Source organism: Poromitra crassiceps (assembly GCF_964638095.1).
Source record: "Poromitra crassiceps genome assembly, chromosome: 8".
Classification (NCBI taxonomy): Eukaryota; Metazoa; Chordata; class Actinopteri; order Beryciformes; family Melamphaidae; genus Poromitra; species Poromitra crassiceps.
The window spans coordinates 49,664,525-49,688,737 of NC_139629.1; the positions used below are offsets into that span (position 1 = coordinate 49,664,525).

Below are 24,213 nucleotides of genomic sequence, written 5' to 3' on the forward strand. Positions count from 1 at the left end.
CTCTGTGGTGTTTTTGCTGTTTGGGTGACGAAGTGAAAGAGAAAAACGGTTCTTTCTTTTTCACACACTTCCTCCTTCAGTGTTGAAACTAAGACCAATGGGAAATGTTTTGATTCTGCTAGTTTTGATTTGAATACCGTTTCAACCGCTTGTGTATTTTCAAACCGGCCAATACAGTACAGGAGGAGACTGAGTTCTGTGAGTGACTGTCAGTAGAGGATTATCAAGCCTTCCACCCAGGCTGTGCCCAGCTATATGGTTTATGTGCAAGAGTTCTTGAAGGGTGTTTGCTATGTACACACACACACAGTCACACACACACAAACACACACACACACACACACACACACACACACACACACACAACACAAACACACACAATAGATAGTGCTACAAAAGAGAAAGTGTGAATACATAACACTAATGTTTATATGAGGTTAAGGTGGTTAGCGACTTCAGGATATAGCCCAGACAGGTTTAACGGGTGCAGTCCTCCGACTTGTTCCAGCAGCACACCCCAGAGAGCTCCTGTGTGTGAGAAACTCCTCCAGCTCCAAACTGGAATCATCTCTCACTGCATGACAGAGTGAGAGCTCGTCTCAGATGGCACATCTCATGTTACCTGGGTTCGGGGCGAGGCCGTTTGATTGGACGGCACATGCTTCTGCCAATGACATAAACAGAGAAGAAGAAGGAAGGTAGGGGGGGGGGGGGGGGGGGGGGGGCAGGTAGTCCTCGCAGGCTTTTGTGTCAGATTGGAATTCCTCTGTCTTGGTTTACAGGGGCTTTTCTATGAGAGAGAGTTGGTTACCATGTTGGCTTTCTCTCTGACCTGGATTATCGGTCCAGACAAGTCTCGAGGTGTGTCTCGAGGTTCTGGTCTCCTCGTTGGGTTTTGTCATGTTGTCAATAGTACAGCTAAGCCAGTGTTTTTCCGCACTCAAAGGTCAGTCATTGAAAGATTAGAGAGATGAATGTCTTTATTTCCAGCCTAGTCTGAATAAGATGTGTGTGAGAGACAGTGTTATTATGCAAACAGTCCTAAACATCGGGTGCGTGGTGTGTGAGATCAGTCTATACGTTAAGCTAGAATCCGTTTTATACAGTGGTTAAATAGTGCGCCCTCAGGCTTTGTTGCCAGATACAGCTGATGGTTTCCAGAGATGCTCACAAGTCATTTTTTAGTCTTAGAGCTAGAGTCCAAGTCAAGTCTCAAGTCTCTGCTGGATGCCATCCTGTCTGCTTAGAACACTGCATAGCTCAAACTAAGAGATTCAAAGCATGTAGCTACTGTATTATCCTCACTCCTTTATCTATTAGCATACCATATCAGCATTGATTAAATGACATTATTATTAGTAGACTTTTCCTTAATGTTAATACACACAAAAATAAAGATTGTTCACAAGTCTCAAATCTCAAGTCCAAGTCAAGTCTCAAGTCTTTGAGGACAAGTCTCAAGTCAAGTCTCAAGTCACTGTGTGTGTGTGACTTAAGTGCGACTCAAGTCCAAGTCTCAAGTCCAAGTCCCCATACACCCCCAGGTGTATGGAAACAAGCGACTCTATATCCACCCACCGCCCCAGCCCATTTACCCCCCCCCCCCCCCCCCCCCCCCCCCCGCACAATGCAACCCAAAACAGCCCAATTGGCAGAAAACCACCAAATCTGGCAACGCTGCCCCACAGGGGCAGAGCTTGAAAACCTCTCTGGTCCTCTGGGACACCTTGAATGGCCGTGTGTGTGTATTGATTGTGTGAGTAAGCTCCTCCTCTCTGTGACTCTTCCTCTGCAGACGAGCGTTCAGAAGACTCGTTCTCAGTCCACTAAAACCATGGGGAGAAGAAATGTCAGCACCTCCAGCCAATGGGATCAGCGCTTCACCTCCACCAATGGGCTGAAGCCCAGCCGCAGTGACCCCATGTTGGCTCCTCCCCCGCTCTCTCCTGTCGCTGTCGCTGCACCCGCCCCCGTCATGGTGATCACCTGTCAACTTTACTGAATGTTATTGAAGGCAGCACCTACACCTTTTCATATAGAATCTATGTTTTCAAGTGAATTTACCAACTTTAAATGGATGTATTATATCGCACAATATATATTTGTTTAATCATAAGTTATGGATGGGAATTGATCCGATTTTATTGATACCAATGCCATTCATCGATTTTGCTTATCGGTCCGATTCTTTGACATCATGACGCGTGCGTTTTTGCAATGCGCAATTGTCAGAAAAACATGCCGGCATCGATAAAAATAATTGATAACCTCGAGGGCATAGGATTCCGAGTAATTGGACAATTTGGAACCGGTTCTAAACGGTTCTGGTTCTTAATTCCCATCCCTAATGATAAGCTTTGCAAGTGTTCTGTGGTACCATGTTAACATTTGGAACTCTTTTTTTTTTTTTCAGAGATCCAAACCGCCGACTCTCCAGAGCGCACCGACTCTCCAGAGCGCACCGACTCTCCAGAGCGCGCCGACTCTCCAGAGCGCGCCGACTCTCCAGAGCGCGCCGCCTTTCCAGGGCCAGCAGACCCTTCAGAGTCAGAACCGAGCCAGCAGGCAGAGCATGGTCTCCATGACGATGACCAACAGCAACGCTAACATGACCAGCAGCCAGACGCGCTTCACACGGCCCGCCTCGGTCCAGTCCCAAAACGACAACAAGATCTCTGTCACCAAAACCTCCAAGACAGAGTTGCAATCAGCGTGAGTCCACTTTATCCACTGTCTTCACATGTTGCTTCTTTTTAAAGGTACTATGTGTAAGATTCTTACTTACTATGTGTACGATTGTTACAGTTACCCCGTTAGGGTAACAGCCTGTTAACTCGCATTTGACCAATTTACGCAATTTACCAGCTAGATCAGCCCTGAGATTCTGGTTGAATTAGCGGACGTTATCCACAAAATCAGTTAATTCATCCAGACTCCTGTGGCTGGTAAATTGGCTAGCTAATCTATGTTATGCTGCCTACACACTAGAGGATTTTCAAATCTTAACCGATTTTAAAAACATGAGAGACCACAGACATGAGGACAATTTCATCAGATTTTAACATTAAAATCGCCTGAACACACACACTAGACGATTCGGCCAGACTGCGAGACCACACACCAGCCGTTTGAAGTACCGACTCACAGCGATTCCAGCAACTAGACTGTAGGCTGTTTATATCCCACAGAACCGCAATTTTTTCCCACAGACAACGGCGGATGGCTCTCCAAACATGCGCCGAGCGGCGGGTCCGCTACAAGCGGGCGGACACCCTCGCAAAATAAGCTAAAACAACGTCCTGTCTGAGAGCTCATATTGCAGCATGTCCGCTCCCTTGGGGCGGGCCGCTCCGCTCGGCGCATGTTTGGAGAGCCCTCCGCCGCTGTCCACCCTGTTTTAAGCTGCTGTGAGGATGCTGGGGAGAGGAGCTACATGGCTCTGCTGTTGCCATGGCTGTTGCTCGTTTGTTGTGAGCGCTGCATTAACATCTGGGTATGACGCGTCGACGAGTCCCGGTCTGCTTGCTCTCATTGGCTATTGCGGGTTCCGTCGGGAGACAGCCATCGTAAATATCAAACATGTTTGATATGCCCGATTCGAGATCGGGCAGGCTCCGATTCAATCAATAATTTATTGACACCAGACACTTGACAATTATTTTGACAAAAAATCGGTTGAGACTAGCCTCGAATCGGGCCACGCCCCCCCGAGGGGAATCGGGCATTAAATCGGGCATTTTATCCTCTAGTGTGTGGGAGGCATTAGCTAGATAGCAATTTGTCTCCGTTAGCAAGCAAAAACCTGAGCATATTAGTCCTTCACATACTGTAGAAGTCAGCCCACAGGCTGTTATAGGCAATGGAGAAAGTCGGAGAAGGTCTAATGGTTTACGTTACATCCCATTCACACATTGGCAATAGAAAAGGCTTAATACATGTAAACTTGCTTTACAATTCTTACAGTACCTTTTAAAATGCATTTTGAAACAATATTTTCTAGATTAAATTAAATTCATGTTGTTTACTGAGCCTCACAGATTATCACGTGAAACCCTTTTTTAAGCTCCACATGAACCCTCTCTCCCCTCCCTCGTGTCTCCTTCCTGCAGGGTGGACGGAGCGCTGAGTACGTCAGATCTGACCCTGAAGGAGGCCGTGGAGTTCCTGTCTCACCCCGAGGAAAACTACCAGCAGTGCGGAGCCTCCTTCATCCAACACTCCACCTTCAAGGAGGAGCGCCCCAAACAGGAGGTCAGCGCGCACGCACACACGCACAAATAGTCTCGCTGGCCAGCCTCCTCTCCGTTCCGTCCGAGGAGTCTGGCGCCGCAGGTCTCCATAACTGGGATAAACCCTCCTCTGCTCTACTCTGCTCTCCGATTGGAGCGACTGTTTCGGTGGCAGCCGGATGTCCGCTCCCCGGCTTATTACAAACTCTGTCATTGGCTCCGACCATGTCAATCTGAGCGGCTTCCGCTCCCTCCTCCCTGTGTGTCGCTGTAAATAGTGCCCTGCCGCCTCAGTGAAAACAACAACGCTAACTAGCTAGCAAGCTAACGGCAGAAACCTACACGCTAGCTCGTTGCTACATGCTGAAAACGGCAAGTTGGATTGTTTGAAACTATTTTCCAAGGGCACTGCCGCTAAGCGCCGCCCATCGCAATCCCACTATGGAGACCTGCGGCGCCAGACTCCTCGGACGGAAGGGAGAGGAGGCTGGCCAGTGAGACTAACGCACAAACACAAACACACACACACACTCACACTCACACTCACACTCACACACACACACACACTTGTTCATGTTTTCATGTATCGACAACCCCTATTTTCACATCTGTGGGTATTTTCTTGTTTAGTAATGCTGGCAACAGCCTGGTATAGTTTTCCCTGAGGGAATGGGAGGCGTATATGTGTTTATCATGGACTGTCAGGCTTGATTGCTCAGGGTTTCCCCCAGAAAAGTTGTTGGGCCCGGTGGCAAGTATCTCGGGCCTCGGGCCAAGTGTCTTTTGTGGTGGAGGCCTGACGCGGGCCAGCGACACACTGATGGCAGCATAGTTTCTGTGATAACAGAATCATGGAATTGAGAATTTAAAAAAGCTATGACACAGTTTCGATAGGCTAAAATAAAATAAAATAAAATCAAATAAATCCCAGATAGAGGGGGCCAACTTTGGCCCAGTGGGCCACCAGGCTTGCGTTACCCTGTGCCGGGGAGACCCTGATTGCTCGTTCTCTTTCTAAGTATTATATTAGATTCCTTGTGCTGTGTTTTCATCGCCATATAGCAGAGAAGAGCAAATCTATTTGCACACCTTTCACAATTGTCTTTTGCTGGTGTTTACTTGGTAGTCCCTCTCTCTTTCTCTGTCCCAGGTTCTCAGACTGGGGGGTATCGCTCCCCTGGTGACCCTGCTGCGGAGCCCCAACCCGGCCGTGTGCCAGAGCGCCTCTGCTGCCCTGAGGAACCTGGTGTTCAGGGACCAGGCCAACAAGCTGGAGGTTCAGCATTGTGGCGGCATAGCTAAGGCCCTGCAACTACTGAAGGAGACCGAGTCCACTGAGACCCAGAAGCAGATCACAGGTACGGACAAGATGAGGACAATCCACATTTTGGGGGGACATGAATGGATGGTTTTCCTATGGAGATCATTAAAGAATCTCAAACTTTTTTAAAGGAACAGCTCACCCTAAAATCCAAAATACATATATTCCCTCTCACCTGTAGGGCTATTTATCCATCTATATTGTTTTGTGTTACTTGCCTGAGTTTTGGAGATATCGGCCGCAGAGTTTCTGCCTTCTCTCCTATACAATGGAACTGGATGGCACTCGGCTTGCGGTGTTCAAAGTGCCAAAGAAATACATTTGATAAACTCAACAGCAATGTCTCTTTCCAGAAATCATGACCCCGTTACTCAAGATAATCCACAGACCTCGTTATGAGCAGTTTCATGGAGGAACTATTTTCTTTTCACCGAACTACAGCCGCTAACTGCTAGCTAGTTCCTACATGAGACTGCAAAAGAAAATAGTTCCTACATGAAACTGCTCACAAACTTTTATTTAGCCCCCCGGGGATAAATAAAGTTTTCTCAACTCAACTCAACTCAACTCAATGATTTCTGGAAAGAGACAATGCTGTTGAGTTTTTCAAATGTATTTTTTTGGTGCTTCGAGCACCACAAGCCGAGTGCCATCCAGTTCCGTTGTATTCAAGAGAAGGCAGACATCTCTGCAGCTGATATCTCCAAAACTCAGGCAACTATCCCAAAATGATATAGATGGATAAATAGCACTGCAGGTGAGAGGAAAAATATGTATTTTGGATTTTAGGGTGAGCTGTCCCTTTAATGAAGAATTTCAATAAGGGTCAGGAGCTCAACTACCCTTTGGGAACTATAGTATCTATGCCTGCAAACAAACAAACACGCACATACTGTTACACAAAGACAGAAAAACACACACACACAGACACCTTCTCTGTGTGCAGGCACAGAAACACACACACACACACACACACACACAGACACCTTCTCTGTGTGCAGGCACAGAAAAACACACACACACACACACACACAGACACCTTCTCTGTGTGCAGGCACAGAAAAACACACACACACACACACACAGACACCTTCTCTGTGTGCAGGCACAGAAAAACACACACACACACACACACAGACATCTTCTCTGTGTGCAGGCACAGAAAAACACACACACACACACACACACAGACACCTTCTCTGTGTGCAGGCACAGAAAAACACACACACACACACACAGACACCTTCTCTGTGTGCAGGCACAGAAAAACACACACACACACACAGACACCTTCTCTGTGCAGGCACAGAAAAACACACACACACACACACAGACACCTTCTCTGTGTGCAGGCACAGAAAAACACACACACACACACACAGACACCTTCTCTGTGCAGGCACAGAAAAACACACACACACACACACACACACAGACATCTTCTCTGTGTGCAGGCACAGAAAAACACACACACACAGACATCTTCTCTGTGTGCAGGCACAGAAAAACACACACACACACACACACACACACAGACACCTTCTCTGTGTGCAGGCACAGAAAAACACACACACACAGACACCTTCTCTGTGTGCAGGCACAGAAAAACACACACACACAGACACCTTCTCTGTGTGCAGGCACAGAAAAACACACACACACAGACACCTTCTCTGTGTGCAGGCACAGAAAAACACACACACACACACAGACACCTTCTCTGTGTGCAGGCACAGAAAAACACACACACACACACAGACACCTTCTCTGTGTGCAGGCACAGAAACACACACACACACACACACACACACAGACACCTTCTCTGTGTGCAGGCACAGAAAAACACACACACACACACAGACACCTTCTCTGTGTGCAGGCACAGAAAAACACACACACACACACAGACACCTTCTCTGTGTGCAGGCACAGAAACACACACACACACACACACACACACAGACACCTTCTCTGTGTGCAGGCACAGAAACACACACACACACAGACACCTTCTCTGTGTGCAGGCACAGAAACACACACACACACACACACACAGACACCTTCTCTGTGTGCAGGCACAGAAAAACACACACACACACACACACACACACACACAGACACCTTCTCTGTGTGCAGGCACAGAAACACACACACACACACACACACAGACACCTTCTCTGTGTGCAGGCACAGAAAAACACACACACACACACACACATAGACACCTTCTCTGTGTGCAGGCACAGAAAAACACACACACACAGACATCTTCTCTGTGTGCAGGCCTTCTGTGGAACCTGTCGTCAGCCGACGAGCTGAAGGAGGAGATGATCATGACGGCTCTGCCCATGCTGACGGAGAACGTGGTGGTGCCGTTCACCTGCTGGTCAGACAACAGCGCCAACAACAACATCCACCCCGACGTCTTCTACAGCGCCACAGGATGCCTACGGTGAGTGAGGACCTCATCACGGGAAACGGCGGTGGCGTTTGTGCAGTGTGGGACATTGCTGTGCGGCCATGTCAAAGGCGGGCGTTGATTGTCCTGTCTCGCTGTTTGTAGCTGCGACCAGCAGCTACAAACCAGCAGTCGGTGGTCGGTCGGTCCACGGAAATGTCCCCACCCTTTGGCAGCCACAGTTTTCACACTAGGAGGCTGACATTTGGCATGGAGGTCGTGTGTGTGTGTGTGTGTGTGTGTGTGTGTGTGTGTGTGTGTGTGTGTGTGTGTGTGTGTGTGTGTGTCAGGGTAGGAAATTAACTTTTTTAAACTAGGGCTATTTCTGCCCTTGTGAAATATATTTTGGGGGTATTTTGGATCATTTCCAGGGCAATTTGATCAAATGTTGGGAAATACTTTAGTTGCACCTATGTAGCATGACGGACCAACCAATTACTTTTATCCAAGCATATTTTATTAGTAAAAGTTCATAAACAATCACAGTTAAAATTCTTATTTCCTCTCTCAACAACACTGTTGATTGTCTGGCATGTTATTAATGTACTTGGCAAAAACATGAGTGAACTAACTGGCCAGCTAGCTTGTGCTGCCTGTCACTGAGGTAAATAACACTAGTAGGAGGAGGGGCGGGGGTTGTACGGATGCCTAACTGGCCATTTTCGAGTCACACTTTGCAAATACAGAATAATGTTAAAATACAGAAAGTATTAAACTCTTTATTTTATGGGGGCATTTTTTTAGGGGCATTTTGCCCCGAGCCCCCGCTAATTTCCTACCCTGGTGTGTGTAAAGGTGTGTGTTTGTGTTCATGCCAATTGGCTAAAAGGGGGGTGGGGGGAGGATTTCTGAAATGCAGGGAGCCTGACCCTGCCACCCCGCATTTTGGAAAATTCTCAGTGGTGGGGCGGGGGGGGGGGGGGGAGGTGTGTGTGTGTGTGTGTGTGTGTGTGTGTGTGTGTGTGTGTGTGTGTGTGTGTGTGACAATGTATGGATGCATGTGTGATAATGTTATATTTTCAGCAAGTTATTGTTTCCATGTGAAACAGAAGTGAACAGATCGACATGTGTTTTAGGAACCTGAGCTGTGCCCAGCAGAAGGAGAGGCAGGCGATGAAAGACTGTCGCGGTCTCATCGACTCCCTCATGAGTTACATCCAGTCCTGTGTGGCCGAGGACAATCCCGACGACAAGGTAACGGTCTGTCTGGACGCGCGTCCTTTCTCACAACGTGTCATTATGGCTGCAGGACGGCCATATTTAAGTCCTCTGCACTTCACACTACCTTACAATCAGTAGGTGAGACTGATTATTATCTCGGCACCTACGCCCATTGTTTTCCCAGAATACTGATAAACAATCATCACTCATATTCTTGTTCATTCAAGTCAGCTGAACTACACAAGGTCCACATATCCACCACCAGTCAAATGTATGCCATCTGCTGAGGGTGAAAGAGAGAATTTGGCATTACTGCAGTGCTAATATACCGCTACTGGACAGTTTGGAGGTTTGAAATTTGGACGGCACGGTGGCTCAGTGGTTAGCACTGTTGCCTTACAGCAAGAAGGTCCCAGGTTTGAACCCCGGTCCGTCCCAGGTCCTTTCTGTGTGGAGTTTGCATGTTCTCCCCGTGTTCGTGTGGGTTTTCTCCGGGTGCTCCGGTTTCCTCCCACCATCAAAGACATGTATGTTAGGGTTAAGACTCCTGTCAGTGCCCCTGACCAAGGCAATGGCAAAAAGAACTGGAGTTGGTCCCCGGGCGCTGCACTGCGGCTGCCCACTGCTCCTAGTTCTAGGAAGGTTCCTAGTAGAGGATGGGTCAAATGCAGAGGATGAATTTCCCCATGGGGATAAATAAAGGATAACTTACTTACTTAGAAATAGAAAATTTAAAGCAGTAACTGCTTCTCTGAGATGTCTGTTAACCAAGCCGGTATTTTTCAATGACTCCATCTGCAACGTAAAACCAGCCTCACTCTAACGTCACGGTTTCCTTTCCTACATTCTCGTGTGAATCCTCCAACCAGACCCACAACATTCTTCTCCACATGGTCCGGCAAACGTTGTTGTAAACACACCAGTCAAACAGCAGCTAGGATTGGATTCACTTGTTGACTTGACACACTCTGGTAACTCGTAGCTACTGGCTCTGTGTGTTGCTGAGTGCAGCTGATGTGATGTGACTCAGAGAATGTGTTCCTTCTGGTTTCCCTGCTGTAATATCTGGCAGCCTTTACTCCAAATATCCTTAAGCACACGCACACACACCTGAATGCACGTGTACACAAAGACACACACTAACTAACCAACCCGTTCTCACTCTGAGCGCGTCGCATATTGACGCTTTGTCCTGTCCCTTGTGCGTCGCTTGTTACTAACATGGTACCCTTGAGCGACCCATGAAACGACTTGGGCTTTCCGACTAAACTCAATGCAAACCCATGGAAGTCATCTTTGACGCTTATGGCAACTGCTCCCCTATTAGCCTAACTGCTCCACCATTAGTCAACTGCTCGCCCATTAGGGTCTGGAGGAGCTAACCTCTCCCAGACCCTAACCCTAAACCTAACCTCTCCCACCCCATGCCTAAACCTAACCTCTCCCAGACCCTAACCCTAACCTCTCCCACCCCATGCCTAAACCTAACCTCCCCCAGACCCTAAACCTAACCTCTCCCACCTCCCACGCCTAAACCTAACCTCCCCCCAGACGCTAATGGTGAGCAGTTGACTAATGGGCGAGCAGTTAGGCTGATGGGGGAGCAGTTGCCATAAGCGTCAAAGTTGACTTCTATGGGTTTGCATTGAGTTTAGTCGGAAAGCCCAAGTCGTTTCATGGGTCGCTCAAGGGTACCATGTTAGTAACAAGTGGCGCATAAGGGACGGGACAAAGCGTCAATATGCTACGTGGTCGGAGTGAGAACGTGTTGAACTAACACACACGTACGAGCAGATACACACTGCGGGCAGTTTCAGCTGGTATCCTGTATACTGTGTGTGCTAAGTGCTAAGTGCCCAGGGTATGGACTCTTTTTTGGAAAGACAGACTAGGTACTGTTAGAACTCCAGGTCTGGAATGTATTTGACTATCACAATTATGAATTTAGCGTTTAACATTTAAGCTCTCACTAGCTTCAGCCAACAGATCTCGAGTCTGTCGAGTCTATAACTATTAATTGAAAACATGCATTTACTTGTTTGAACTGTCATGAACAACGTTAGCATTGCTGTGTGTTGTGCAAAGGAGGGTGGATAGCATATCAATTAGCTGTGGTAGTTTGCGTGGCCCCACACTCTCTGGGTGGATTTGCGGAGCCTCTGCGCCGTCCGCCCCTCTGGTGTGTTAGTTCCATTCATAGTTCTATCAAGGGGCAAAAGTATTAAGTCCGACAAGGAAAGCATTCCCTCCAGCTCCTCACTGCTACTCCATCAACCACGTGTGAGTCACCAAACATTTCTCTTCAACGTCTTTATACTTCCTCGTTTGTCAAAGGGTGAATGACATCACAGCTCGCCCTCTCTAACACGGTCACCCAATCATGACGGCTCAAACATTCTACACCCGCCTACTATGAGTGACATTCACGCTGGACCAATAGCACACCTACATGAACGTCATCGCATAACAACATCATGTATCGGCGGTTCATATCAAATGACTTAATTTGCTGACGGTGTCGCACCCCAACAGTACATTTTGCAGGAACACGTGGAAGTTTTTCACAGTTCACGGCAGGCCTGCCGCATAGCTCCACTACACGCTTGATATATTGGCCACAACCGCACTTGATGTCTGCAGCGCTGCTCAACGCCCCGCCTCCCGCCCCAAATGCCGAGGGCCAGTTTAAAGTCGAGCTGAACCCAAAAATGACTTTTCTTTTGTTTTAGTTCAAATACCTGGGTATGCAGTGCACCTATTTAATAATGTATGCCAAAAAAAATCACAAAAATCTAATTTTTTTAGTTTTTCACACTTTTTCACATCAAAAGTTCATTTTTCAAGATTTCATTCATAACAATAATCTACAGTTTGCTGACGTCACCTAGTACTATCAAATTTCTACCCCATTTCAACCAATCATATCACGACATGGCAGCTGTCAATCAAATCTTCATTTCAGGATCATTTTCTCTTCCAAATAAAGGGGAAAATGGCGCCTAGTGCCTGTCATCTGGCAGAATTTCTAGCCCATAACCTAACTACTAACTTGACCAATTATGCAAACTAAATCCAACGGTAATGTCTAAGAATGCAAAGAAATGTAACTGGCTCGTTAAAAGTCGCATTCCAGGAATATTATTGAATGCAATGGCGATAATGGCGCACGCCTCGCTGCCTCACAGAGAGCTTGGTTGTCAGGGGTCGCACCTCTGAGATTCCAGGCCGACGTGCTGCACTCTCCGCTCGGCAACACGAAGGCAGCTGGCTGCCTGCGGGTCGCTGAGCTCCACTCACCTCGCGTCAGCAGGCTCTTACCGAGGATTGGCCAAAGCCCAATCCAGTCCCCAGAATTGTCAAATAAAATCATCGACATACTACTATGACCCGCCTCTCAACCTGTGATCTCAGACAAGTTATGTTTTCAGTCAACGCACGCGACGAATGGATTCAGTTCGACTTTAAGCTCGTTACAGTGTGGACCAGACCAGACCAGCAAAAGCCAAAATTGACCCAACTCTAGTCTGCGTAGGTGAAACTGAGCGTCTTTTATGACAATAGCACACCATTTAGTGTGGAATCTTCAGCGATGTGTATGTTTGTGGCGCGTGTGAGAGAGGAGGAGAGAGAATGTAAAACTGTCACATTTGTGTGTGTCCCATAAACTCCGAGTAGTAGCTATTAGTCGAAGAATGGTCTAGGTACATTTAGACTGGAATCCCTTTGGTTGTAAAATAGAGGACAGTTGCTGTGCTCTCTCTCTCTCTCTCGCACCCTCTCGTTCTGTCTCTCTCTCTCACACATGCACAAACAAAACACCTTTTCTGTTTTTCTCTCCATCTCCCTCGCTCCATCCCTCTCTCTTCTCACGTCACCTTTTATCCAGGTCCATTTCAAGCTGGAATGCTTTTAGTGATGCTGAGTTGATCGTAGTGCTCATCTGTCATCTTCTTCTGTCATTCTGACTCGCACGTTTCGTCTTGATGTTTTCACCATTTGAAAACGGTTGCTTGCTTGTGATTTGCTTCCACACTGGCTGTGCAGTGGGTGGGTCATATTTGCTTTGCAGTCCTTTTGTGTTTTTGCATTCGTGTGTGATCAGACTCGTTGGCGTGTAAAAGTGTTTCTTGAGAAGTCCGTTGGCTGTTAGATAAACACACTGTGCTTGTTTATTCGGTGTGATTATGTGATTATGAGTGTGACCATGGGAATCCTGTAAGGTGCAATTTAGAAGGAACTCGGAAGAGAAATTACTTTCAATCTACCACCTTTGTGGCTGTTTGTTTGTGTCCTTAATACTGTATATTTTATGGATAAATAGTGTGTATAATAGTTTCATTATTAATAGGGCTGGGTATTGGTTCAAATTTCAAGAATCGATTCGATTCTGATTTACAAGGTTCCGAATCGATTAATCCCGATTCGATTCCGATTCGATTAATTTCAATATCGATTTGGTTAGTGATACCATAGATGTTTTTTTTAGCTGTAACCTGAATTACATGACTGTTCCAGTTATGTAACACAGGGGTTCCCAACCTTTTTTGCGCCAAGAACCGGTAAATACATGGGAAAAAAAGTTGCGGACCGGTTGTCAATTTTAATGGTTTTAGTTACACATATATTTACCCACCAGGTGGTGACAAAGGGTAAATAACAGCCTTTTCATCTGTTAATAAAGACACTTTCACAATTATGCACACAGTGATTTGATTTCAGCCTATATAATTTCTAAAAGTAGATATTAATGATCAAACATTTCCATTTATGTAGCCTACAGTATTTATGTTAACTACAAACATAAATAAACGTCAACTTGAAACTATGTTTCATCTAGCGCACACAGCCTATAATATTATAGCCTATGTTTATTTAAAAAAAAAAAAAAAAAATCTATCTTTGAACATATGAATCGATATCAAAGGATTAAAATAAAAATCTATTAAAAATCGGAGAATCGATTTTTTTAACCCAGCCCTAATTATTAACCTCTCCTCTCCTCAGTCTGTGGAGAACTGTGCATGTATCCTCCACAACCTGACCTACCAGCTGGAGACAGAGTCCCCTGAGTGCTTCGCCAAGTACAACCCCCCGACAGAAGGCCAACCTGGGGGTAAGAAGAGCCAAACCATCGGCTGCTTCAGCCCCAAGAGCAGCAAGGTCCAGAAAGAGGTGAGCATCACCTCAGACCCCCCCCCCCTCCTGTTTGTTGGTTAAATTAAGAAGGCTATTTAATTGAATGTCATCTCTCCTTCTTCTCCTCTCTTCTCCGCAGTACGCGTTTGATGTGTCTTCGCCTGAAGACAGCGCCCCATCAGGCGTGAAGTGGTTGTGTCACCCCAAATCGATGCAGACCTACCTGACTCTGCTGGGATCTTCCCAGAAAGATGCCACCCTGGAAGCCTCCTGTGGGGCCCTGCAGAACCTCACCGCCGGCAAGGGTCTGGTGAGGATACGTTCAATAACATCATGTAGGATTAATGACAAAATCAACAGGATTTATATGAGCTCGCAGAGAGGACTGCTTTTGTGAGATTGGACTAGAGAAAGACTGAGGCACAAATATTGTGAAAGTTACCTAGTCCAGTGGTTCTCAACTGGTGGCTCCCTACAAGGCTTTGAATTGCATAAATTGAGTATGACTGGAAAGCTGAGACTCTTGTGGATTCAATGAGCCCAATTGTATTCATGAGTCCCCGGAATAGCCGTTTCATTGTAGTGAGACTATCACTGTATACAATGACCCATTGTGACCTCTAGGATGATCACAGACTCACAACCACAAACCAGAGACCTACAGACCATTCAGAGAAGAGCATCACCAGGTTAACTTATCTAAGCATACCTGTAGTTCAAGATAAGTCTGTATTTGTATTTAATACAAGAAAATTCTGCCTTTTTATTTCATATTGCATACAGTTCAATTTAGATTTTTGTAAACTTGTTTAAAAGGCATATAGGCTTTAAATAAATACATAAATAAAAATCAGAATCAGGTCATGACTTAAATGACTAAGGAAAAATGTGGGTCGTGAGGCTAGACCAGTTGAGAACCACTGACCTAGTCAACGTCACTAAATGCACATTATAAGGCAACACAAGTGTAAGATGTATCTCATGTGATGTGATTCTGCTGTGGTGGGCTGGTTGGTGTTGCAGGGGTCCAGTGCCATGAGTCAGATCTTGGTTCAGAAGCTGGGGGCTCTGCAGGACGTGGCCCCTCTCATACAGTCTCCTAACCGCAGCCTGCAGAAGACCGCCATGTCGCTGCTGGGCAACCTGTCGCGGACCAGCAGTCTGCAGACCTCCATGGGTAAGAAGAGGCATGACATGTTGATAATGGATGTTTGTGGCTTGACTGCTAGTAGAGCCACATATCCATGCTTTTACTTTGAGCCTATTCACCTTATGTAGAAGAGACAGTCTGTAAATAGTGCCCTGCCGCCGCCTCAGTGAAAACAACAACGCTAACTAGCTAGCAAGCTAACGGCAGAAACCTACACGCTAGCTCGTTGCTACACGCTGAAAACGGCAAGTTGGATTGTTTGAAACTATTTTCCAAGGGCACTGCCGCTAAGCGCCGCCCATCGCAATCCCACTATGGAGACCTGCGGCGCCAGACTCCTCAGACGGAAGGGAGAGGAGGCTGGCCAGCGCGACTACACTTCATGTGACTCATAAACCTAGTCTGACTCATATGTGAGTCAAACTAGGTTTGACCAGGTGAGTCAGACTAGTTTGAGCAGGTAAAACAGCCGGCGTTTTGAACAGGAAGTCATGACACAAGGGGTCAAGTGGGCGGGGCTACATAAAGTGAATAAGGGCGTACGGGTAGTGCAGGTGGGAGGCCGGAATAGGGGTCTGTATCCTGGTTGCTGTACTGGCGCCGCCTCTGGTCGGTCGGGGCACCTCCCACGTGCTACATCCTGCCTGTGAAACTCCTCACTGTCAGGTGAAAAGAAGCGGCTGGCGACTGCACATGTATCAGAAGAAGCATGGTGCTAGTCTACAACTCTCCCCAGATCGGCAGAGGGGCTGCTGGAGCAACGACTGGGACAGCTTGCGACTTGGCCAAGTACAATTGGGGCGAAAACGGGGTGAAATCCCAGAAAAACTTGATTAAATTTTATTTTTTAGCTTATAGAATTCAGATTCCATATAAAAAGCGATGTGTGTTCTTCTGTGTCCGGTCCAGCGCGGCAGATCCTCCCTGACATCACCACCCTCCTCTCTTCGGGGACAAAGGAGATGGGCAACTCTGACGACACGATATCGAGCGCCTGCAACATGGTACGCACTCTGATATCAGCCGACGCTGAGGTCACCAAGAAGGTCCTCACCAACCAACTGGTGTCATCAGTAGCAGACCTCAGTGAGAATGGGTAAGACTTATCGCAACTTCATCCAAAACACATCTTCAGTCTATCCCCATAGACACTGTAATGTCATAGATAGATAGATAGATAGATAGATAGATAGATAGATACATACATACATACATACATACATACATACATACATACACAGCATACAATACATACAATAGTGCAACAGTATTTCTTGTACTGTAAAAAGAAAAAGAAAAAAGAGAGACTTCTGCCGTGGCTACTCAGTAACTTTGTCAAAACTTTGAAAATAGTGATAATTTTCTTCAAAACGTATGTTGCCTCTTCTAGCTTGTGTTCTGTTTGTCTCCATTGCTTTCTGGTTCTCCATGCGTCTTATCTTGTGTTGTGTTGTGCTGTGTTGTGCTGTGCTGTGCTGGCCCTCACTGACCACCTGCTCTCCTGTCTCAGATCTTTCCCCAAAGGCAGCAAAGCAGCCTCACTGCTGCTGTACAGCTTCTGGAACGAGAAGAGTCTACAAGGCCCTCTGAAAAAAGTATGTCGTCGTCGTCCTCCTCTCCTCTCTCTCCACACACACACACACACACACACACACACACAACACACACAACCGAATTAATGTGAGTCCCGAGTGGGTTGCGAGTAGGTTGGTTAAACTCACTCCCCCAGTATAAAGGCATGTTAATCAGCTCCGCCAAGGGAGCTAGCTCTCTTGGTGCAATGCTTAGCGTGTCCGCCCTGTAAGCCGAAGGTCGACAGTTCGAATCCACCCCTGGGCAAGCCCTTAACATGGGTTGCTGCAATTACCATCAACACAACGCCGTTACACACACACACACACACACACACACACACACACACACACACACACACACACACACACACACACACACACTTAACATTGCCAGGTTGAAGTTGAGCACCACACACACGGTTCCTTGCTGGCTGAGCTATGAGGGCGTTTTGTGTTTTTATTCCTCGGGGTCGCACACACACGCCCGCTCCACCCTATGCCCCGCCCCCCTCCCCCCAACCTGCCCCACCCAGCGGTTACAAAGTACAGACAGACTCACATTGGAATCCCGGGAGACTGGTTTCCAACACTCGCTGTGCTGTGGGAGGCACAGTTTAAGGAGGATGGAAGAGAGGTCGTAGAGATACGAGTTGGAGACAGGGTCGAAGGAAAGAGTAAACAAGTGTTAACCATTTCTTCAAAGCGTACAAGAGCAAATACAGTCAATTAACAGCATGAAAATGTTGCGTTTGTCACGTTTTTCACACTGCTGAAGCCCCTCTAAACTGCTGACACACCTTTCATTTTTGGAGCCAGGGTGTGTCTGTCTGTCGGGAATGTGTGTGTGAGACATCCCTCTAACGGAGCCTCCTCCTTTTGTAAACTGTGATCCACAGCTGGGGATGAGCAAAGCGCTCTTTGTCAACGACACCACCACGGCGGCGCACAAGTCCGTGCAGGTCATTGACTGAATGTGATGGAGACCGAGGAGAGGCACCGCGGAGCCAGAGAGGTACGACATGCTCCTGTGGTGTAGGGATGGGCATTTCTAGCAAGAACACTATTCGAAATTCGCTGGCCAAAGTCGACTTTAAAAATTAAAATGTAAAAAAAAAAAAAAAAATTGTGAGTGAAATGTTGCATTGTCTCCCCTGATTCTAAGTCTAAGGCTTTATTAATTAATAGAAAAAGCTTCTGCTGTGGATTTTTAGCTCAAACAAGCATTGCACCACTGAAGTAAAGAACATGTTACATGACATTGACATTTTCGAAAATAAAAAACAGTTTTGACAATCATTAAATATTTAGTAGGCTCAGGTCTGAGTGCCAAAGGGGTGCCAAAGTCACCCCCTCTCCCTCTTCATGGGATTTCATCCGCCATTCATTTTTCCATAAACCTTGCTTAAAATGCTTATAAAAATTGTTTTACTTGCTCAAACCAAGCGATTCGACTATACTTAGAATCAGGGGAGACAATGCAACATTTCACTAAAAAAAAACAAATAAATAATACATTTCCCCCCCCCCCCCCCGAATTTCGACTTTCAATAATAAAAGTCGACCTTGATAATAACAATGATTATTCGAAAATTCGAAATTCGATGCCCATCCCTACTGTGGTGCAGATGATTCTATCTTTCTGAGGCTGTTGTTGCACTTGGTTTAAAAAAAATGTGTCTTGGGTGATAGCATCACAAGTGGACAGCACTAAATACAAGTGTAAATGACCACCAAGACCCATTGTGATCCGATCACTCAATCCACTTGCCGAGGTGGTCTGGAAATGATTGTGTCTTTTTGATCACAGCTTTTGTAGTGTAAACGCTAATGGGTCCTGATGCCTCAGAACACATTCAAGGACCACCTAGTCAACTGACACCCTCTTCGTTTGTGTCACTTCCAAATTAGCCTGCAATTAATTAAGGAAATCTGTGCATTTTCAGCGCTACTGACTCTTGAGTACTATACAATAGAAATACTATGGGTTACACTATAGAAAGTATTTTAAGAATGGGGTGGCTACTTTACGATGGCGACCTGCCACAGTTGAATGATGAGTGCTGACTGCTCCCAGAAACGTGTTTGACAGCAGGGACGTCCTCGGTGACAGATGAGGTTAAAAACAACGTAGCATTTGGTCTTTGCAAACGGAAATTATTTAGGAGCCTGTAAATAATTGTGATGGAGGCTCTTGAGTAGCTTTAGCTTATTTTAATAACTCACCCTCAGGCAGCACATCAACATCTGCGTGTTGACCAATGTTGGGGGTAACACATTACAAAAGTAATAAATTCAGTAATATTACACCAGTTACTTTGTCAAGTAACACAAATTACAAATTGATTTTTTTTTTTTTTTTTTATCAAAGCACATATTATAAATAAAGATACAATCATTTCCTAATCATCAAATTGTGTGTTTTTATGCAAACAACCACTATAGATGACAATAACAAAGGAAAAGGATAACGTAGAATTCTGGACAATTCACACAGACTTCAAAACGGTTGAAAGTCTTTTTCGGGATGGTCCCGGGGCGGCGATGTCATTCTGCTACTGCTGTTATTTTGGTGAAAGTAATGCAAAAGTAGTGTAATGAGTAACAAGTTACTCTACACAGACAGTAATATTGTAAAGTAACTTATTACTTCCAAATGAAAGTAACTAGTAATAAGTAGTATATTACATTTTGACGGTAACTTGCCCAACACTGTATATGACACAGTACATGTGCAAGCGATTATACTACCGTATATGACAGAGCCTACATGTTTATTTGCATATAGAGCGGGAGAGTTGACCACAAGTGGTCAACGAGACGCATTTGGAGACACATTCTAATGCCAGGTGTAAACTGACGTACTTAGATGTCCACGATCCGATCCCCCAAGACGCATAAAAAAAAGTGTAAACAGCCTCACTGTTCTTTATCTAAGTTCAAAATCTTATGACCACAAAATAAAATGATCTATAGATAGACGAAGCAATTCTCAAAGTTTTCTCTCTGTGTCTCTGTGTCTGTCTGTCTGTCTCATTTCCTGCATGTGCACAGGTGTGTGCTTGCAGAGAGACACCTGCGTGTTTAGACAGTGCTGTGGACACACCCTTGCTGCCACGAGGAGAGCGGAGAAGTTACATAACTTTTGTTGAAAAGTGCCTATTGATGACTCACTCCTATAATGTACATACTATAGATGAAAGAGAGCTTTTAATTTTAGAGAATAATCCTGAGGTGTTTGTATGTATTTAATTTGGATATTTTTCTGTGTAAATAAATGGTGTGTGTGTGTGTGTGTGTGTGTGTGTGTGTTTGCGTGCGCGCGCGCGTGTGTGTGCGTGTGTGTGTGTGTGTGGTACAGTAGGTACGCGACGCGTGTTTGTGCTGATGATACCCAGTGTTAAGACAGGTTTGAGGGTCTGAGAGTTGTAAAGCGCCAGCAGCTGTTTGAAACACTGTAGATGTTGATGTTATCTGCGGTGAAATGCCGTGATGGGCAAAGCTACTTGGAAAATGTAGTAAGCTAAGATGTTACTTGAGGGAAACTGTGATTATTCAGATTCATGAATGGCATCACTCACTGGCTAATTCTGTTTGTCTATGCGGCTAAAATCAAATCAATTTATTACAATCAGTGTTGGGCGTAATGTGTTACTGTAATTTTAGTACTATACTAAGTAATATAGTAGTGTAGTGAGTAACATAACTTCAACATAAATTAATTTTGATACCAAGTAATAAGTACAGTATTTTGTAACTTATACTTACTTACGTCTTACTTAATAAGTAACTTATTACATTCCCAGAGTAACTTGCCCAACGCTGATTACAATACAATACAATACAATACAATACAATACAATACAATACAATACGCTTTATTGTCCCCATGGGGTAGTTTGTCTTGGACTCAAAGGCTGCACACATATAACTGCCTCCATAGTAGTAATAGTAAACAAAGTAGCTCATATTGTAGCAAATCACAACCACAAATTACACATATTGCACATTATATTACACCATGAAGCTATCGCACTAACAGTATCACTCCCCTGCATCCTTAAGCAACAATATTAACATTTTTAATTGAGGCAGGCACAAATGAGTTTTAAAAACAGTTAAGTTTACATTGGAGTACTCTTATCGTCTGCCAGAGGCCTTGAGTATTGTGGCCTTGAAAGTTGACATGTCCGTCAGTTAATGCGAAATGATCTGGGAAGTGTTAGAGGGTGTGAGGCAGAGAGTCGGATAAAGATTAGCCGATGAGCAACTGAAAATGAAAGTTTAAAAAATGTGTCGTCGTCGTTGCGGAGGATTCCAAAAAGACTGCTTGTGTATCTGACACTGCTGCTGTCAGATGAAACTCTTGTACCTCCAAATAGTCTGTTGTAAAGAGCAAAGATGATTATTAATTGATTTTGTTTGCAATGTTGAAGTTACCCAATAAATACATTTGGATGTTGAATGTACTAACATAAAGCACAAATTCTCTAATCAAGTGAAGACACACAACTTGGGAGTTGCGAGCTTTTCACACGACGGCAAATAAATGTTGCGTTTCTAATGTTCACAATATACTGGAACTCTTTGTTTTCATTCACTGTCTTCGGTATGCGTCAGTTGATTTAACAGTGTATGTTCAATCTTCTCATGTGGTTCATGCTTTTGCTGTTTTATACAAATGAACAGAATACAACTGTCACCAATTATACTAAGTGCCTTGTTGTCTTTCAGTGTTCTGTCATACTGTTATATATATATATATATATATATATATATATATATATATATATATATATATAGATAACCATTTATTGGAGAAATAATATCAATATATTTGAACATATTGCACCAGGGCTCAGCCTTTGCCTTTCCACTCTTTGTCCAGCTGTCAGTAAATATTTGGAGTACCGGTGAATTGTTCATTCTGAGCCCTGTACCACGAAGCTCGATTAGTGGTTTAGCGAGGTAACTTCAGGTTTAACCCTGGTTTGGCCGTGCTACAAAGCTAGTTAACTTCTTACTGACATATATTTCCATAGCAACTTATGCTTCACACTTAACCTGGTCCGCAGCAGGTTAAGTTGCAAGGATAAGATTAGACCTTAAATACACCGCCCACGAACCAATCGAATCAGCAGTTTGGAAAAATGGCCAACCCCTTTCTGGACAAGTTTCCCATCGAGGAAGGAGCACGAATTGTAATGTTGAATTAATCAAGGACTAAAGCCTTGCACTTGTTGCAGGCTACATTTTAATTAAGCCCTACTTACCACTTTGGAATATGTTTTTATATATTCATTTTTGTGCTCTCAAGTAGCCTAGATACGTTGTTTGATCCCGCTGATCGATTGCAGCTGAATAGTGAGTGGAGAAATATCACTAAACCGGCATAAAAAGGTTACATAAACGTCTCCAAAGCACACGGTGCCGTGTGCGCAACGGAGCTGAGACTGACGTTGGGTTGGAATTGAAATGGCTAGAATAGCCTACTACATCTAAGCAATTTAATATGGGATCACCTGCACACAGGCAATCCCATATTAAGATGATTCATATCTAGGCTACTCCTGCATTTTGCAGCTGCAACTGTGTTGCTTTTGGCCTGTATGATGTGATTGAACTTCATATTTCCAGGATCATTATATGAAATATGGAGATATGCGACTCTGCTGACAATAGCCTATATATGTGACCACAAAATAGGCTATTTTTTATAAATGAAATCTATGCCCGCACGTACCGTGTCGATTCAGTTCAGAAGCATTTATTTTATTTTATTATCATTCTTTTTTTTATTGATTAGCCTATAGGAATTATTCAATCAGTGCGACTAAACACATCATGAGATCATTATTATTCATTGAGCCTAAATGGTCTATACATACGGATTTTGGACTGAGATAGATTACACATTGCTTCCACAAAAGACATGCCGGTTTTGAGTTTATTGAGAGGGTGAATTGAGCTGCTGTAGATAGCCTACGTGGAGGTAGAAACCGCTCTTCAAAGAAATTACTGGTGTGGATAAAAGTGGTCACTTTAGACAGTCATTCGGGAACAGACTAATAATATCCAACGCAGATTTTTATTTGCGGTTTCATTCAATGAGGAAATAGGCGTGTCTGGCGCTGTAGGAGTTTTGGAGCAGTCCATATTGCATTGTGATTGGCAGTTGTTAAAAACCACGCCTCTTTCGCGGGCACGAGCTCCAGTGCACGGGCATTTTCATGTGCACGAGCTCTCAGCTTGATTAGAAAAACCTGGTTCGAGTTAACGAGTGGCAACCGAGGTTCGTAGTAAAAGTTAACTACAATCGAGCTGATCTGGTTTAGACAAACCAGATCAAGGGACAGATCCTGGATCTTCTTATAGAACATTCGTGGTATAGGGCCCTGATGAAGAACCTTTGAACTCCAATTCTGTGTTTTCTTCCACATCCAACATACTTGTCGTGTACTAGTCAGTGCATAATATCACTTGTGCTTTTTTTTTCTGTGAATCTATACAACGCTAATGCACAATCTTTAGACAATGTGATTTCAAAACATCAGTTCTCTGACATCATTGTATGTTCTTCATCTGAAATATTTACTTGTAATTGTGATTTCTGCTACTATACACTGGATATACAATTGGTTTCCTAAGAAAAAAGTACGATGAAGACTTCATTTCACTCCATCTTCAAACTGTATCTGTAAATCACTCAAGCATCTCTACCATGAGGTCTGGGATCCACTGGTTTACCATTTGCAACAACTGTGTTAATGCAAAAACGTGTTTGAGGCACTTGTTGGGACGCTTGATACAAACAGGGTGCCCACAAGGCACAATACAATAGACCCTTCTCATGCGGGCCATTTTGTGTCGAAAAGGCAGGGTTAAACACAGGTGCAAGCAAAACACTAATGAGGGTTTCCAACTTCCACGATTGGAATTTGGAAACCCTCATTAGTGTTTTGCTTGCACCTGTGTTTATTCTGCCTTTTTGACACAAAATGGCCCCCGCGAAAAGGGTCAATACTCTGTCGGGGCAGTGTTTTGTGCTCGAGACATACAGACATGTTGAGGTTGTCTGGCCAAAGTTTGTTAAACGCTGCTTGGAATGTAATTTTGGCTAAATGTGTGCGGCCTACAATTAGGAGCATTCCCTGTCACTCAATCTGTACATATAATAAATAATAGAA

The 24,213-nt window shown here is 44.9% G+C and overlaps 1 protein-coding gene across 1 annotated transcript in view; it reads left to right on the forward strand.

The window, feature by feature from the left end:
* The window catches only part of pkp1a (plakophilin 1a), a 34,957-nt gene extending 11,003 nt beyond the window's left edge, over window positions 1-23,954 (forward strand). The window contains exons 3-15 of the mRNA XM_083641860.1: window positions 1,796-1,978; window positions 2,414-2,712; window positions 4,110-4,251; window positions 5,380-5,587; window positions 7,834-8,002; window positions 9,085-9,202; window positions 14,174-14,341; window positions 14,445-14,615; window positions 15,329-15,482; window positions 16,365-16,551; window positions 16,966-17,050; window positions 17,926-18,041; window positions 20,081-23,954. Coding sequence (XP_083497986.1) covers window positions 1,796-1,978; window positions 2,414-2,712; window positions 4,110-4,251; window positions 5,380-5,587; window positions 7,834-8,002; window positions 9,085-9,202; window positions 14,174-14,341; window positions 14,445-14,615; window positions 15,329-15,482; window positions 16,365-16,551; window positions 16,966-17,050; window positions 17,926-18,000 — 1,959 coding nt within the window. The 3' untranslated portion in view covers window positions 18,001-18,041; window positions 20,081-23,954. The remainder of the gene's footprint in view (window positions 1-1,795; window positions 1,979-2,413; window positions 2,713-4,109; window positions 4,252-5,379; window positions 5,588-7,833; window positions 8,003-9,084; window positions 9,203-14,173; window positions 14,342-14,444; window positions 14,616-15,328; window positions 15,483-16,364; window positions 16,552-16,965; window positions 17,051-17,925; window positions 18,042-20,080) is intronic.
* Window positions 23,955-24,213: the final 259 nt, after the last annotated feature.